This window comes from Myotis daubentonii, chromosome 2, assembly GCF_963259705.1.
Source record: "Myotis daubentonii chromosome 2, mMyoDau2.1, whole genome shotgun sequence".
Classification (NCBI taxonomy): domain Eukaryota; kingdom Metazoa; phylum Chordata; class Mammalia; order Chiroptera; family Vespertilionidae; genus Myotis; species Myotis daubentonii.
In genome coordinates, this window is record NC_081841.1 from 96,971,026 (window position 1) to 96,988,691 (window position 17,666).

The 17,666-nt window shown below is 51.5% G+C and overlaps 1 protein-coding gene across 5 annotated transcripts in view; it reads left to right on the top strand.

Annotated features, from left to right (window-relative positions):
• Positions 1-17,666, top strand: part of IQSEC3 (IQ motif and Sec7 domain ArfGEF 3) — a 102,701-nt gene that overhangs the window by 57,852 nt on the left and 27,183 nt on the right. For 4 of the 5 annotated variants that reach the window (XR_009451285.1, XM_059683900.1, XM_059683902.1 and 1 more), the window contains 2 exons: positions 8,967-10,108; positions 12,428-12,589. Coding sequence is in view for 4 of the 5 variants with exons in the window: in XM_059683900.1 (XP_059539883.1) it covers positions 8,967-10,108; positions 12,428-12,589 (1,304 nt within the window). In the remaining variant the exon portion in view is untranslated. The remainder of the gene's footprint in view (positions 1-8,966; positions 10,109-12,427; positions 12,590-17,666) is intronic. The other variant, XM_059683901.1, reaches the window with a different exon arrangement.

Consider the following 17,666-nt stretch of genomic DNA (forward strand, 5'->3'; position numbering starts at 1 on the left):
GATGCTCCTACTCCCTCGACACTTCTGCACTGGGCCTCCATCATTCCTCCTCTTGCTTTGGGACTCACTTTCCATGCTCCTCCCCCTGGCAGCTCTCCCCGCCCTCCCTACACTGCACTAGATGCCCCGTCTCAGCGCTCCCATAGCCAGGGGTTCCCTGTCATAGCTGTTCCGCCCTATATCATCGTTTCCTGTTTACTTGACTCCCTCTCAGAAACAGGGCACCTGACTTATATCCCCAGTGCTGGACATGGTGCCCGATGAAGAAGATGCTGGAAAGATGAAAAGGGGAAAATGATAACTCAGTGACCTGAAGGGGGATGGGGATAGGCATGAAGCCTTCAGCCAGGACCTGACTCTAGTTTTCTTTGAGATCTTGGTTTTAGTATTCTGATCCCATGATTTGCACCAGTCACACAAATCCTATAGTTCTTGGGCTGGAAGGAATCTTGGACAAGCATCATTCCCCCAGGCCCCAAACCTGCCAGCCCTACTCCATCAGCCAGTCTAGAATCCCAGTCACTTTCTGTGGCTCCTCTCTCTCCCCTGCATCTGCTTCAACCCCACACCCCACTGATGCTACCTCTCAACTCTTTTCCAAATCCCACCCTATCCTGCCACCTCCTGCCTCTACTCTAGGCCAGCCCACTACCATCTCTGGCCTGCACCCCTGGACAAACCCCCACAGAGCTCCCTGAAGGCTGTGCCTCTCCCAACCTATCTCCACACTGCAGCTGAGTCCTCCTTATAAAGATCATCGTACTCCCCCCATGGTACTTCCATGGCCCCTCATACATGTAGGACAAACTCTTCTCCAGGCTCTTCTATCACTCCATGTCCTGGCCCACTCAGGGTTCCAGCCATTCCTATTACCTTTCTCTGTCTCCATGCCATCCTTTGCCTTTGGACCTTCACATATTTTGTTTGCTGGGAATACTCCCCACCTGTCCCCCAATCACCCTCACCCGGGTGATCTCTCCTCACACTTCAGGTCTCAGCGCTGCTCTCCGACCCTGGCTATATGCTTTCACTGGGTGCTCCACTGCTGGTGCTGCACTGTCTGGTGGCTCTTCCACTCTAAGGCAAGAACTATGTCATCCTCAGGGTTATCAAGGAGTTCAGCAGCTTGTGCACTGAACACCTCCAGGGGTGCTATTCACTTCATAGTCTGTGTGAGGAGCAAACACTCCCTAGAGCTGGGCACTAGGTGCTGCCCTGCTCTTTCCCGCCATTGTTTTCCTACACCCAGCACAGGCTCTGGTGCCTAGGAAATGCTCAGTATTGAAGGAATACGTGAATGAGGCCTGCCCCAGGCTTCCCTCCTCTCCCCGCCTCCCAGTACCTTCCCCATAGTCACACAGTGAGCAGGCCCTCCTGCAAGCTTCTCTCGTCCTCTGCTCCCTCTCCCCTCGCTCACTTCCCTCACAATGAACCTTGGAACTACGACCTTGAGGGACATGCAGGTTGCTTTGGGAGGCCTTTTAGGAAAGTGGCTGTGGTGATTTCCAAATTCATTGAGGCTCTCTAGAGAGTTGCATCCTGTTCCTGCCACTGTTGGAGCCCATCTCAGATGTCCGTATTACATAGCTCTCTGTGCTGTCCAACCAGGGCCATGGGGCTGCAGTCAGCGGCATCCAGGTCCTGTTCCCCAAATTAGGGTCCTGGATGGGAGCCATGTCTCTTCTGGAAAGCAGCCCCTTCCCCAGTGGGTCCCCTATACCCAAGGCTCAGGGTCTGGCCTCACTATGGGATAACTCTCAAGGGGAGAAGTGCTGGCTTCCAATTCTCTGGGCCTCAGTTTCCTCATTTCATCTTAATAACTATGATGTGAAAGGAGGGGTTTACCAGATGTATCTGAGGACCTGCCCACTCTGAAGGTGAGAGCTCTACCATGGGAATGAGGAGGGAACCCAGGGGACCAGCTGATGGCGAGGCACATCAGGGTTCCCTCCGCTCAATTGCACTCAGTGCAGCTGCTCTGTTCAGGGCCTGTGAGAGGCCTGTGGACACCACGATGCAAAAGACACAGTGTCTGTGCTCAGGGAGCCCACAACCTAGTGGTGGGCACTGACATGTAACCAGGACTAGCTGGCATGAAGGGCACTATGTGTTGGGCATAGTACTAGGCATTTCCCGTGCAATATGTCCTCAGCTCTGCACCATATCCCAGTGAGTGAGGTACTATTACTCTCCCCATCTAAGAAGGAGAAGACTAAGGCTTAGTGATAGAAAGTAACTTGCCCGAGGATACATCCCAGGTATGGGTCATCCCTCGTGCAGCCACGACTTGAACTTCACAATCTAGGAATTTAACCTAGCACCTGCCACTATTTCCTGTTACAGTGGAGGATAGTTCCATGGAAGTGGCACCCAGTGCACTGTGGGAGCACCGAAGAGGACAGCAGCCCAGCTGGGGTTCAAAGCAGCTCACCTGAGGGCATCTGTGACCTAGAAGTAGCTGAGCTGCAGCGCCCACTACCCCTACCGGATTGTAATCAGGGAAGGTCCGCAAGGGTGGCCCTGCTGGTGGACAGGTCTCAGTGCCCTGCCATGTTGAGCATTTCTGTATTTTGGACAGTGGGCACACAGAGAAGACACAGGGACCACATCCTTCCCAGTCAGGCCGACCTCTCCTGGGCTGCCCCAAGCACTTCCTAGGTCCCTCTGCCCTCCCCCGCCTCTGCTCTTCAGCCTCAGTAAGGTTTGCGTTGCCAGGTCCTGCAGGCTTCTTCCAGGTAATGTCTCAATGTTCTCAATTGAGAAATCTTGGATCAGAGGAAATCCTTGCTCACATCAGAAGAAAGCACCCCCATCCCCATCCCCACCTCCCTCCCCCAGGTTCCTCAGCACGGTGGCTCTCTAGCTAGCTGCTTCCTTCCCCACCCTGACTTGGCGGCCATCTCTCAGTAACAACCTCAAAAGAAGAAGCATGTTCTAATTAACACTGAGAGGCTCATTAGAGACTAAGCCCAGAGCCCCCTCCATTGCTTCTTCTGGCAGAGGCAGAGAGATTGCTCTCTTGGGATGAAGGAAGGCCACAATTACCCATGATTCAAGGGGTTTAGAGAGAAGTGAACAGAGCTGCTCCTTGGCCCAGAGGCCCCTCCCTCCCACATCTATCTCTCAACTCTCTGGCCTGGCCCTGCTTAAGAATAGGGTTAGGGTGGGTGGCACTGACCTAAGGCACTGTCAAGACCCCAATCCCTATGGGAAGCACGAGATGGGGGGCGGTGTGTAGCATTTGACTCCAAGCCCAGTCCCGGAAGAGAGCCTGGATTTTTATTTCCCCTGGAACATAAGAGAGAGTTCAGTTTAGTTCATGTCTGCAAACATTTATTAAGTCCCAACCATGGCCCTGGCTCAGTGCTGGGCACCAGGGATGCAGAGACTGTAGGTCCAGTCTGTAGGTGCAGAGAGAGCATTGAGGGTTGGGAAAGGAAGTAGTGGGGAGACATGCAGGCTGGGGGGTGCAGCAGGCACAAAGCTGGAATAAATGGGAGATGGTTGCATTCAATACATTGAAACAAATGGAGAAGAGCCAACAACTGAATTTAAACATGACAGTGAGCAGTTGTTCCATGCCAGGCTCTGTGCCGGGTGCAATACATGGGTCAGAGGATGAGTAAGACATATCTGAGACCTCGAATAACATATGCTCTGTTGGAGTTTGGGGGAGAGAAGGAGGGATTAGACAAATATCACAAAGATTAATGGAAAAATAAACATTCTCCATGGGACCCAAGGCAGGGAGACCTGGTCTATTGGGGGACTGAAAAGGCTTTGTGGATGAGGCACACTGGAGATAGGTATTAAAGAAAGGAGCCAAGTTTTACCTGGAGGGGAGGGGACAAGAGTAGGATTTGAGGGTGGGGAGAACATTGCTGAGCAAATGCTCAGAGCGAGAGAGCTGAGCAGAGGGGAATTGCTGTGTACATGGACTCCGTGTAGTAGATTTTCGGAGGTAGGCTGGGCCAGATTGTCAGGGGGAAGCATTTATACTTCTTTTGGGCACTGGTCTCCAGCAACAGAAAGCCTGTGTTTATACCTGCTTTTTGAGAGCAGTGATCAGGACAATCGGGTGTAAGGTAGATAGTGGGGATGAAAAGGAAGCAGGGAGGCAGTGAGGAGACTGCTGGAGTGGTCCAGGTGGGGAGTCAAAGAAAGCCCACATGACACCAGTCTGGTGGAAAGGTCAAGGTGATTGCAAAAGATATTGGGAGGGGGCGTGGCTATAGAACTTTGAGGCTGATATATGTAGATGATGGGGCAAAGGAGGACCCAAGGACAAATGAAAGGTTTCCCAACTGGATGGTATCTAGCCAAGGTGCTATTAGGCAAATAAGGAAGTCATTGAAAGCTGGTTTGGGGAAAGACAATGGCTTTGAATAGCTGGATAGGGGACCCATGGGCTGTTGGAAATGCAGGATGAAGGCTAAGAACAGAGATTTGAGAGTCATTCATAATCATCATTGTCATCATCAGTTAGCTACCACTTACAGATCACCTATTATGTGCCATGTGCTATGTGAAATAACTTAAGCCTCACAATAAGCAACAGAGTCAGCAGGATCAGCCTTATTTAACAGATAAGAAAACTGAGAGACAGAAACATGTCCAAAGTCAACTAGCAGGGAAGAGGTAGATCTAGGACTGAGTATATCCCCTACAGCTTTCTCATCAATCCATTAAAGTAGAGTGAAGTTATGGTAGTGTGGACGAGGTTCTCAGGCAAGAGGTAAGAACAGCCTGCAGAACATCTTAGAGTTGCCACAAAGGCTCTGCCAGAGATAGTTTCCCTCTTAATTACTTGTTAATTATCAACTACCAGGAGCTTCTCTAATTACTTCCAACATAGAAACATAGAAATCATGGAAAATGTCCAGAAGTGCATAGAAAAATAATTAAAATGTGTCTGGAGAATAGAAGACGGCACATATATGACTTGTAACTAACATGCTTAGGGATTTGGTGGTCAAAATGTAGGATTAAGGAGCTCTATAGAGACAGGAGAGCTGAAGATAGAGTTTCAGGGTGATAAAAATATCAAGAGCTGCAGAAAAGAGGGAGGAGGAAGATTGAGGATGGGCCATTAGATTTAGTCACTAAAGATCATTTTAGAAGACTGGTGGGGGCAGGAGGCAGCCTGCAAGGAGCCAGGGCATACAGGGTTGGATCAGCAATTTGGCATCTGCTCACAGAGTGAGGCAGAGGGTGCAGACTGGTTCTCTAAGAGGTTTGGTGGAAATAAAAAGAGATTGAGCTAGTGCCCCAGAGCAGGGGAGCCAAGCAGAATTGTGTTTTAGCCTGGGGAGATCTGGGAGTCTGTAGGCTGGTGGAAAGGGGCAATGGAAGGGTAAGGGTGGGAAATACAAGTAAAAGAGAGCCTAGAGGATGAAGTAAATGCACAAAGGAGGCAAGAGAGGGTGAGATAAGCAGTTCTAGGAGAGGAAAGTTGCAGGACAGATTAGGAGGGTTTTGGAGAGTCACAAAGATAACTTTGGAATTAATTCTTTAATTTATTCAATAAATATTGATTGAAGTCCTACTATGGATTGGGCATTCTCCAAGTATTGGAGATAAAACAGTGAACATGGCAGGCAAAGTTTCTGCCTTCATGAGGCTTATAATCTAGTGGAGGACTTGATGGAACAGATTCAAGAATTTAAAATCAGGTTTTCTTCTCTACTTTGATGAAGCATGGACAGTGGCTGGTAGAAGTCTCCTAGGGTCATCCCAGCCAGCCTCCTGCCTCCTTGATACCATGCAAGGAGGATGGGATCCCTTTACTGTTTTGGAAGCATTTCAGGCAATGGGATTTCATACTTTCCCTCTATTGTCAATAGCATCTCATAACCTGAAATGAATGCTCTTGGGTGTGGGGTTTCCCTAATGAATAGACCAGGTAGAAAAGAGGTATAATTTCCACCTGGTGTCAGTTTCTCTTGGGGTGCTTGGGGAGGGGTAAGAGGGAGACAGAAATTGAGAGAAGGGGGCAGGTAAGTGGCCAGTTCCCCTCACTCTATGTCCTTGGAGGACCTTCCTGCCTAAGCCAAGGCCAATCTACGTTCCAGGCCTCAGGAAACTTGCCAGAGTTCTGCAGGGAGAACAGCTGAGCTACAGTACTCTTTCCTTTCTGGCACGATTTCTGCAAAAGCAGGAACTGAATGCCTGGAAGGCAGGTGTGTCTCTGGAGCTCCTGGGTACATGAGGTCATGCTCAGATCAAGACCCAGTAAGCAACTGTCCAGTTGGTATGGTGGCAGAATTCTAAGAGGGTCCCCAGACTCCTGCCCCCTTGTGTACACATCCTGCACAACACCCACCACCAGTGTGGGTGCGACTAGAGAATGGAGAGAGAGATCACTCCTATCATTAGGTTGCCAATTTGCTGACGCTGAGTTCATCAAAAGGTTGGTCATCCTGGATGGCTTGACCTGATCAGTTGAACCCCTTAAAACAAGGTGAAGCGTCAGAGAGACTCTCTCCTATTGGCCTTGACCAGGCAAACAACCCTGCTGTGAAGAGGGCCCTGTGGCTGAGAACAGCAGGCATCCTTTAGTAACGGAGGCCTCAATCTTAAAATCTCAAGGAGCTGAATTCTTTCAACACAGTGAGCTTGGAAGAGGACTCTGATCTACATGAGATTGACACTTTGGCTTCAGCCTGGTGAGATCCCATGGACAGAACCCAGCTGAGCTGTGTCCAGACTACTGACATGCAGAACTGTGAGAAAATAAATGGGTGTTGTAAGCTGCTAAATTAGTGGTAACTTCCTACGTAGCAATAGATAACTAATACACTTAGTATGGTTTTTTAAAGAGCATATTGAAGGCCCCTACAATATGAAGATCATGAGGACTGGGAGAGCTTTCTGCCTTCTGTTTAAGCTCTTGTACCTTATAAAATGCAAATACTTCTGGGAGGAGTCATATAGGAAGCCTTTGGGCCATCCAAACCTTAATATGAAGTTTTCCAACTATCTTCAGAGAAGAGGGTTGGATGTGGGAGAGAGATAGGAAAGGACACTGCCGCTAGGTTTGAGGATAGGTAAGGGCACTGGGTGGTGGGACTAGGAGAGAATCTTGAAGATAGGACTGAGGGCATTCATTTTAGCTGGGACTGTTCCAGAGGATTGGGATTATATCTGTGAGGTCTCCTAGGGCAGGAAGGTGCCTCCACTGGTCCAGCTGTGGGGTACCCACAGGGTGGGAACAGAGAGGACTGCTGGGATTATGTGGAGGCAATCACGCCAGCTGCAGTCCCTGGCCGGTTGAGTGGAGCAGGAAGTGAGTAGAATGATTCTTCCTATTGAGGAATGAAATTTGGCCTACCAGTACCCCTCCCACCCCTGGTCCTGAGGGAACATGGGAGGGATAATGCTGTTCTTGCCATAAGTTGTTTATCTCAGCCCACTTATCCCGATTCTTAATTCAGGAGTGACACTCCATGTATGTGGAGTGCATGGTTGTGACTAGGACATAATTTCGGGGCCTCGGGACACTTTCTCACTTTCTAAACTTCCCTAAGGACTGATTGGAGCCCACAGTGCTACCATTTGTCCATCCCCTTAACATAGTCCTTGTCCCTTATTTAAATGCAAAAATCTCCAGGAAGGGGCATGGCTAAATGTTATTGGTCATTCACATCTCAGTGGGAATATCTTTCAAGTCCTTTTCTGAGAAGTTCTGATAAGAGAGAGAAGTAAGAGCATAAACTAAGGGGTAGAAAAGACCGTAGACTGGGGTCGGAGCTGAGAGTATGTAAGTAAAGTAGGACAGATTGCCCCCTTGTCAGACATTTTTCTGGGTTCAGATCTACCCAGACGAGGCTGTGTGCCCCCACCAGCAGCCCCACCAAGCCGGGCCCTGGTGGTACAGCTCCCATCAATGAGCACAGAGGTGACGGGAATTGTAAAACAGGGCAGCCTGGAGGGCCTCCCACTCTTGAAACAGCCATCCATTCTCCATCCTCCACCCATCCATCAAACTTGTAATTAAAGTAACATTTATTCAGCACCTACTATGTGCCAGCCCTTGGGCTGGGTACTGGGACACAGAGATGATCAAACCCCAATCTCAACCCTTATGATGCCCGAGGGACTGCCCCAAAGCAGCGACAGGAATGCTGAGAGGGAGAGCAGAGAACAAGAGTAGCAGCAAATTTTTTAAGCATTTCTGTTTAATTTTTTAAAATTATTTTTAAATGTGCACTAAAGTAGAAAGAATAAACTGCCTTACAACCATCACCCAGCTTCAACAATTTTTATCAATATTGTTTCATCTAACCCTTCCACTTTTTTATGGAGTATTTTAATACAAATTCAAGATATTATGCATTTCACCCATGAATACTTCCATATGCATCTCTGATAGGAATATTTTATTTTGGTAATCCTCACCCAAGGATATTTTTCCATTTATTTTTTCTTTCTTTAGAGAGAGAGAGTGGAAGGGAAGGAGAGAGGGAGAAAGCAAGTGGGAAAGCGAGAGAGAGAGAGAGAGAGAGAGAGAGAGAGAGAGAGAGAGAGAGATCGACATGAGAGAGACACATCAATTGGTTGCCTCCCGAATGCAGTGGGGGATCTAACCTGCTACCCTAGCAGGTGGAGGCTCTGATCACTGAGTAACACTGGCCAGGGCTGATAGGAACATTTTAAAATCACCCCCAAACCAGCAATATCTTACTACAATCAGCAATGCCTCTCCCCCCTGCCTGAGACCTTACCAAGCCCTGGAATCCATTCCTACATCCTACACTTCTGAGGGTCTTGCCAAGGACCTGGTATCTCCTCCGACACGCAGTTTTCAGACCTGAGCCCCTCAGTGTCCCCCTAGTTGTGCAGTCTGGGTCCCTGCAGAGTTTAGCCAGGCGACTCCCTGCATTGATGGACAGCCATCAGCCCCATCTTTTGGAAGGGCTGTAACACCCCTTCCCTAACCGTGCTCTTCCTCCTCTCTGTCCTCGCAGATTGAAATGCTAGAACACAAATACGGGGGCCACCTGGTATCCCGGCGCGCCGCTTGCACCATCCAAACCGCCTTCCGCCAGTACCAGCTCAGCAAGAACTTTGAGAAGATCCGCAACTCGCTCCTGGAGAGCCGCCTGCCGCGTCGGATCTCCCTGCGCAAGGTGCGCGCCCCCACCGCGGAGAGCTTGGCGGCCGAGAAGGCGCTCATGGAGGGCTACGGCCTCCTGGGGCTGCCGCTGGTGCGCTCGCCCTCCCTGCCGCCCACCTTCGCGGGCACGCTCACCGAGCTGGAGGACTCCTTCACCGAGCAGGTGCAGTCCCTGGCCAAGTCAATCGACGACGCCCTCAGCACCTGGAGCCTCAAAACCATGTGCTCCCTGCAGGAGAGCGGCGCCTACCAGATCCACCAAGCCCTGCACGCGGGCGCGGGGCAGCCCAGCCGGGAGGTGGAGATCCGGGAGCAGGAGAGCGCCGGCCCAGGGCCCGAGGAAGAGGCCGCCGAGGCCGCGGGCCTGCCCCAGGGCCACAGCAGCACCCTGATGATGGCTTTCCGGGACGTCACGGTGCAGATCGCCAACCAGAACATCTCCGTCTCCTCCTCCACCTCGCTGTCAGTAGCCAACTGCCTGGGCGCACAGACTTCCCCGGCCCCAGCGGAGTCCCTGCGCGGCCAAGCCGAGCCGGGCGAGGCCCGGGGTCAGGAGGCTCCGGTGACCCCAGCCGCGGGCCAGGGAGACGCGCCCGCCGAGACCACATGCGCAGAAGCGGGAGTTGGGGAGACCCTGCGCGCCAACTCGCCTAAGGCAGAGGATGGGGCGGCGGATGCGATGGTGGAGGAGGCCCCAGCCGCGCAGGTAGAGGAGAGAGAGGAGGAGGAGACCGGGAAGGTGGGGAAAGGGGCCGGGGCCGAGGCCGAGACGGAGGCCGGCGACAACTCGGAGCAGCTGAGCAGCAGCAGCACGTCCGCCAAGTCGGGCTCGGAAGTCTCGGCGGCGTCGGCCTCCAAGGAGGCCCTGCAGGCCATGATCCTGAGCCTGCCGCGCTACCACTGCGAGAACCCTGCCAGCTGCAAGTCACCCACGCTCTCCACTGACACCCTGCGCAAACGCCTCTACCGCATCGGCCTCAACCTCTTCAACATGTGAGTGAGCTCCGGCTCTGGAGCTGCAGTGCGTCCTGGGGGTGGGGAGTGGGTGGGGGGAGTAGGGGCCCTGGAGGGAGGGAAGACGGATTAGCGGGGTGCCCTGTAATTTAGCACGTCATCCAGTGTCCTCCCAGATGGCATCTGTGCCATGCCTGCTCCTTGAGATACTGTGTACAAATACAGATTTTACTTGTTATTCATTTATTTTAAGTAAAATTAGGAACAAAATAGCATCTCAAACCCATGATTTCACCACTGTCACTGCTTAAAATGAAGCTAGAGTTCGAAAAGTCAGAGACTTTAAAAGAAAACACAATATTAAGTAAATAATAGTACTGGTAACATGAGGATTGAGCAGAAATCCCTCGGGTAAGATAAGAAGTTAGGGACACACAGCAATCCCCTGGGGTTGATGAAGAGAGAAACAGACTGTGAGCAAAGGAGAAAGTGAGGAAAGGCGAGTGAGGGACTGGGTGGGGGAAAGAGAAGAGGCCTGCTTTAAGGAGTACAGGGAGAAAGCGGAAGAGGGTGTGGGACAAAAGGGGTGGAGGGAGACAGAAAGAGAATGCGAAGCAAGCAGGGGTGTAGTACACAGAGAAGGGGAATGGAAGGAGGGAGAGAATTGACTGTCAGAGCCCACAGCCAGAACTCCCAACCTTTTCTTGCAACCAGAATGTATAGAGCTGGTGGCAAGCAGAGGGCACACACATGGAAATTTCAAGTATTTGAGGCACTGATCTCCACCCTCCACTTGGCCCTTTCGCCACAGACCTGAGCCAGGAAATACAACATCCCTCCTGCCCACATGCATTATTTATTGAATGCCAGGCACCATGACCACAAAAATGAGTAAGACATCCCCTGGTCTCCAGAAGCGTATATCCTGGAGAGCACAGTTACTGTTCATAAAGCATCTGCAATCTTCCCAACAGTGTTAGAGAGAACATTGTTATGCCATTTTACAGAAAGGAAACCAGCTCATAGAGTAAGGTGAGTTGCACACTGACACAGCTAGTAAGCAGCAGGCTTAGGTAAAGCCAGATCTGTCTGACTCCCAATCCATTGCTTTTTCTTTTTTTCCTTTTTTTAAAATATATTTTATTGATTTTTCACAGAGAGGAAGGGATAGAGAGTTAGAAACATCGATGAGAGAGAAGCATCGATCAGCTGCCTCCTGCACACTCCCCATTGGGGATGTGCCTGCAACCAAGGTACATGCCCTTGACCGGAATCGAACCTGGGACCCCCAAGTCCACAGGCCGATGCTCCATCCACTGAGCCAAACAGGTTAGGGCTAATCCATTGCTTTTTCTTTTACCTCAGGCTGCTGTCCTGGTGAGCAGCCCCTACCGGACACACCCCAGCATCACTTCGGCATGCACACAAATGCTCACACAGATACTTGGATCCCTCGAGACAGTGGTTCTCAAACTATCTGGTGAAGGACCAGTTTGGGTTTTTACCCAACACATTGTGGGTCAATACTTTTATAAACTACAATAAAAATGAACTGCTAGAAAAACAATCACATGGTTGGTTGTCCTGAAAATGTCAAAGTGCTATAAAAGGTTCTAAATGCTTACCCTCTATTTCTGTACTTATATTCTCCTGGGCCAGTAAAAAACAGTTCAGGGAGCAGCGTGGATTTGCAGACCAAACTGTGAGCACAATTGCCTTAAGACACAGCACCCACACCCACACCCACACCCGCACCCGCACCCACACTCACACCCACACCCGCATCCACACCCGCACCCGCACCCGCACCCGCACTCACACATAGACTCAAGCCTGAGAAAGTAAATGCTGGGGAGCAGGATTTTTGTGTATCCACCATCCACAGGGAAGAGGGGGTGTGGGAGAGATCTCACTGCTGTTTCCCAATCTCATCCTCTCCAGATTCCAGGGTGGGTACTGCATGTAGACAGCAGGATGCAGGCAGAAAGGACTTTGGGGACCTCTTGGCAGGCCTTGGGGACCTCAGGATGAGATCCATGGGAGTGAGGCCAAAAGAAAGAGGACACCTCTTCACCTGCTCTGGAATTCACTTTGCTTGGCCAGATTTCCCTTCCCCCCCTTCCTGCCCCACACGACCTTCACTCCTGTGTGGGTTCAGGAGAGTGAGGCTCAGGTGAAAGGTGATTCTGATGGAGAAGCCCTCTGTGGAGGAAGGGATCCTGGCATTTCCTGAGAATTCTTTCCAAGGACCTCCAAGCACTATTTTGGGTTCAATTGGCTGGAAGAACAGAAAAAGAAGTCATGGATGGCCTTGGCTCACTCTCTATTCCTTCTGCCCACCCCCAACTGCACCCCCAGAAACCCGGACAAGGGCATCCAGTTCCTGATCTCACGTGGCTTCATCCCTGATACCCCCATCGGAGTGGCCCATTTCCTGCTCCAGCGTAAAGGCCTCAGCCGGCAAATGATTGGAGAGTTCCTGGGCAACAACAAGAAGCAGTTCAACCACGATGTGCTAGAGTGAGTGCCCCGTCCTCCTGGCACTCTCCCTCCACTCCACTCCACACCCCCTCTCCCCGCAAGGATGTCCAGAGGAGCAGGGGAATCTCAGCTGGGGAAGGACTCAGGGAAGGGAAAGGGACCTCTGAAGTCTTGGTCATTTCCAAGAAATCCTCTCCCCAGTCCTAGCAGCTTCCTGATTGGCCCCAGGAACCAGAATATCAATGACCTTTAGCCAGTCTCCGCATTTTGACCAGCCTGTTTCCCCTAGAAAGTCTTCTATTTATTGGGCACATCGTGCACAGAGTACCATTGGTACAGAAATAATCAAGGGTAATAAAAAGACCACCCTCTCTGCCACCCTCAGGGGCAAAAGAATGAGCCTGGAAGAGAAAAGGGCTGTCAGTGCTGGGGCCATCTTGGCCTAGGGAACAGGCCCTCAGCCCACCCTCTCCCTGCCACCTGTTCAGAACCCAGACCCCCCACAAGCATCTGTCTGCTCCCCAAACAGGGTCGTTTTCATATCAGTAGAGGCAAACATGAGACAGAAAAAAAAAGGGGGGGTTAAACTAGGGTTTTTAGAGCAGGAAAACACTGACCACCCAAATCACAACAAAGAAAATTGCTTTAAAGTCTAATAGATGGGGGGTAAGGTGAGGGGCTGCTTTTGCCAGTGCTCAGCTTTGTCGGTGTGGACGGGCAAGAGTCTCTTCATACTCGCTCCCCTTCTGGAGATGCAGGGCAGAGGTGGCATTACTTGGGGCTGAGGAGCAGGGCCTTGGAGCACCCTTCCCCTGGCAAAGAGAGGGTGAGGTCCTAGGAAGTCTGCTCCAGGCCCCCACCACTCCCTGATGCTCCTCTCTTCCACTAGGCCACCTAGGCTCAAATGTTCTTGAAGGTCATTATTCTATAGCAACCCCACTTCCCTCCCCTCTTTATCCTTGGGTACAGTCAGCAGGAGTTTTTCCCTGGGGTGCTAGAACCTCTCCTTTTTGTCCTTGCTCTTGGAGCAGCAAGGGTCTGCTACAGAGGGGCAGAGGGCTCCTGATCGAGTCTTTGGAAGCGTGGAAGTCACCCAACCTGTCTGGCAAGGTTGTCAATGTCAGAGACCTGGCTTAGTTCAGGGGTGGTCTTGGTGCTTTGTCTTCTGGTAAGTCACTGCCCTCTGGGCCTGCGTTTCCCTGCCTGTAAAGTAGGGATGTTGGATTATGAGTGGTAGACCAGTTGCCCTTTGGAATCCTTGTCACATTCCTAAATTCACTGATAGGTGGTTGTCTCTAACTGAGCACAGTCAGAGATTGGGGGCTTGGATCCATCTGAGGGACCATAAAATCCCCAGGTGGCCCTTAGTTGGCAGAACCCAGCTCCTGCCTGTGACTCTCAGTGGCCTTGGACAACCTGCTGTCCCTCTCAGATGGCTGAGATGCTCTGAATGCCTCCCAAGGAAAGTAAACCAATGCATGTGCAGCATTTCCCTGCACCCTCCTTTCCTCTCCCTCTGCCTCTGGCTCCTCTTCCCCTTTACCACACCCCTGCTGTATAGGATGCCCCAGGAAACAGGAAAATAGAAAGAGAAAGATCGAGTTTTCCAGGTGCCTTCCTTCCCCTGTTTTTCCTCCATCTGGTTCACCTCTCTGGCTTTCTCATTGGCTTTTGCCCCCCCTTCCGTTTTGTAGGAGGGTGAGTGGAGGTGTTGTTCCCTATGGCTTTGTTCTTTTAGATGCTCCAACACCCTGGGTGACCCTGCTTTGTCTCCAAGCTTCACTCACAGTCCCTGACCTTCTGTGTCCCAAGTCCTGGAATTGCCTGGTCCTGGGATTTTAACCTGTCAGGCTCACATTGGCCTAGAGTATTGGGAACACAGGGTTTTTCTCCAGTCCAGGTCATGCTGAGCAGCACAATGGAAACTAATTGCCATCTTCCCTGGGAGACGGAGTGTGTGGGCTGGAAACTCAGACCAGCCATGCAGCCTGTGCTGTCAGGGGACCTAGGCTAGGGACAGGGCTAGCAGCTAAGGCAGAGCGAGGCCTGGGATGAGGAGGGCAGTGCGAGTGGCGGGGAGGCGGAGAGGAGGCAATAGAGGAGAGATGGCTGGACCTGAGAGAAAGAGCCCTCTTCTGAACCTGGCTCTGCTTCTAACAGGCTGTGTAGCTTTTGGAAGGCACTTTGCCTCTAGGCCTCAGTGTTCTCATCTGTAAATTCAGAGGGTTGGGCTGTGTGACCTCAGAGGTCCCTCCAACTATCTATCATTGTTCCCATTGCATTCGTAGCACACTGGCATCGTGCAGAGTCATCTGCCCTGAACATGAAGGTCAGGCTCTGTCCTCCTGCCAGAGCATCCCTCGGGCTCCAGGGCAGCGTTGGCACCAAAGTTCATGGAAGAACCAGACGACCATTCATCATTCATTCAGTGAACACTGAGTGCCTACCATGTGCTGGAAATGGGGCTGAGCCTGCGGTCCAGTGTGTGTGGGGGGGACGGGGGGGGGCCGGGGCGGGGGTGGGGGGAGAATTGGGGAAGAATAGGAATGGCTCATGGCCTTAGGGAACTTACAGACCCAAGTGTCAATTGGGAGAGAAGAATGGAAAAGCCAGGCGCGGAAAGGGAGGCAGGGGGCGGAGCAAGCTCCCCTGAGCATTGTGCGTTTGGGGAAGACTGAGTACAGAGCTGAGCCCCAGTTCTGCAGCCATGCCGGCTTGGGCTCTGAGGTCTCTGCACACTAGCCTCTGTACACAGAAAGGAGCCCTCTTCCCCCAAGTCCGCAGTGTACTGACCTGCAAAATGCCAGGAGAAAGAAGGTGGAGAAGCAGGAAGAGGCAGGCATTAGCAGGGGAGCCAGGCACTGGGAGTTTGGGCATTTCTCTGCCACTCACGCCAACTGTCCTGGTATCTGTCGGATCCTCTGCCTCGTCCTTACTCCCACCAGGGAGAACACACAGTAACCACGTCACCGGTGCCATTTCGCCCAGGACTGAAAGGCTTCATTGGGATTCCACACGACTCCCCTGCCCCCGCATGGTGGCATTCAGCAAGTTGCATTCATTCTGTACAAAGCTGTTTGCTGAATAAAAGGACATAAGTCACCCATCCCCTTGGAGACTGAGACAGCCCAAGCCACAGCATTCTCCAAGAAGCAGCCAGACAGTAAGGAGAGAGGTTGAAAGCCTCTGGGAGGGGAAAGGATGGGACCCCCAGTCCCCCCCCATTCTTATGCCTGTGGGGGACAGGAAGAGGGGCTGAGCAGGCTGCCCTGTGTCTGAGCATCATAGATGCGGTAGCGTTTGCCTCCAGAATCAGGTCCTCAGGGCTCTTAGAAGCTGACCTCTCCATCTCTTTGTGTCCTACTTCCACAGAAGACACATTCCAAGAAGGAATGTATTCAGCCGGGCTTCATTCAAGTAATAATAGAAGGCCTTCTGAGCTCAAAAGGTCCTGGCCATTCGTGTTTACCTGGAAAGGGCAATTTTGTGTTCTCTTCAGGAGAAACCAGCCACACTTTCCTCATTTGTCCAAAGGAGATTATAGTACCTACCTCGTATGAATTAAATATTTTAGATGCATATAAAGTGTTTAACTCAGCACCTGATGCTTAGTAAATTCTTTTTTAAATGTTACCTATTTCTATTATCTTTCCTACCTGAAAGCACAAGGCATTAGATACGCCCCACCATGAACCCACCTACCCCCACACACCCCACCCCCAACACAGGGACACCGCAGCCTCCTCAGGTCTGGTTTGAACAGCAAGAACTTGCAGGCTTCTGGGGAAGGAAGGGACTATGCTGTGCTCTGAGGAAGTCCTCTGGGTACTGAGGACACAAGGGCAGTGGCCGCCCAGCAGCGGGAGCGGCAGTGGGAGCGAGAGAGCCCCAGGGATTGGGGTCCTTTGGGGCTGATAGCTTCTCCTGCTCGGTGTTCACATGGCTGGGAAACTGGGCTCTGCGCTATTTCCTTTCTGAAATGTTCGCTTCAGCAGGTGTGAAGGCCGGTGAGCGGGGACGGGGGGTGCTGGCTGTGAGTGGTCTCTTCCCCGGCCCGGCCCACGTGATCTTTGCAATGTGAACCTCGTGCACATGGAGGGCATCGGTATCTGTCATTCCCACGGAAAAGGGCAGCTTTCGGTTTGAACTGCTAGAAGAAGTTTCCTGAGTGTTCCTTCTCTCACTGTGTCTACTTCGTTCTTTGTTAGATATTAAGAGTTTGACATGTTAGTCGGATTTCATTATTTAATTCCCACAGAAATGTGTTGGCCAGAGTATAACAGATTTGTTCCTAGGGGACATTCAGAAACGAAGACAGGCTGTCTGTCACACTCAGCAGTCTGGAAGGCTCTGGCCTTTCGTCGCCAGGAAGGAAGGATTTGAGGACTTCCTGCCCTTAGTGCCCTGTGCAACCTCAGAACCGTGGCCTGGTCCCGAGGAATTCCATGAGGAGAGCCCTCAGGGCCCAGGCAGACCCTTATGTGTCTGGAGAAGCGTGGAGAGAGGCCTGGGGCAGAAAGGGACAGAGACTTTGGGGTGATCGCCACTGCTCTGAAAACTTGAGGCTGTCACCACCACAGGAATGGAAGGAGGGGGTCTCTTCTAAAAGTGATGTCTTGGGGTTTTATGGCCTTGACCTCTTATTTCTCCACTGCCTTTCCCCCATCCCCAACCACCCTCCCCCCTCCCCCCACCCCCGCACACATATAGATGAGAGATTCCCCCTACAGTAAAGAGTCATGAGCATTGAAGAACCACTTACCCCTGTGGAGATCTTGGGATCCTAAGCGTGGGGTGAATGAGTCCAGAGTTGAGACTCCTTTGGCTTGGCCACGTTATCATATAAACTGGGCTTTTACACAAAAATGAATATACCTACCACCCAGTTCCTTTCTGATTAGTCAGGCCCTAGCCCTGGAGGGGTCTCTTAATCCGTGTGTGATGTTCAGGTGTGGTGTAGACTGGCCACTCTGATGCGGGACTTTAGAAGAGGCTTCCTGGGAGTTACAATCTCCTGGGGTTTTAGGAGGATCGGCTGTAAGTGAGCAGGCCTCAAAGCGTAATGATCATGGCTCACATATATGTATTAAGCATTTACTGTGTGCCAGCAGGCACT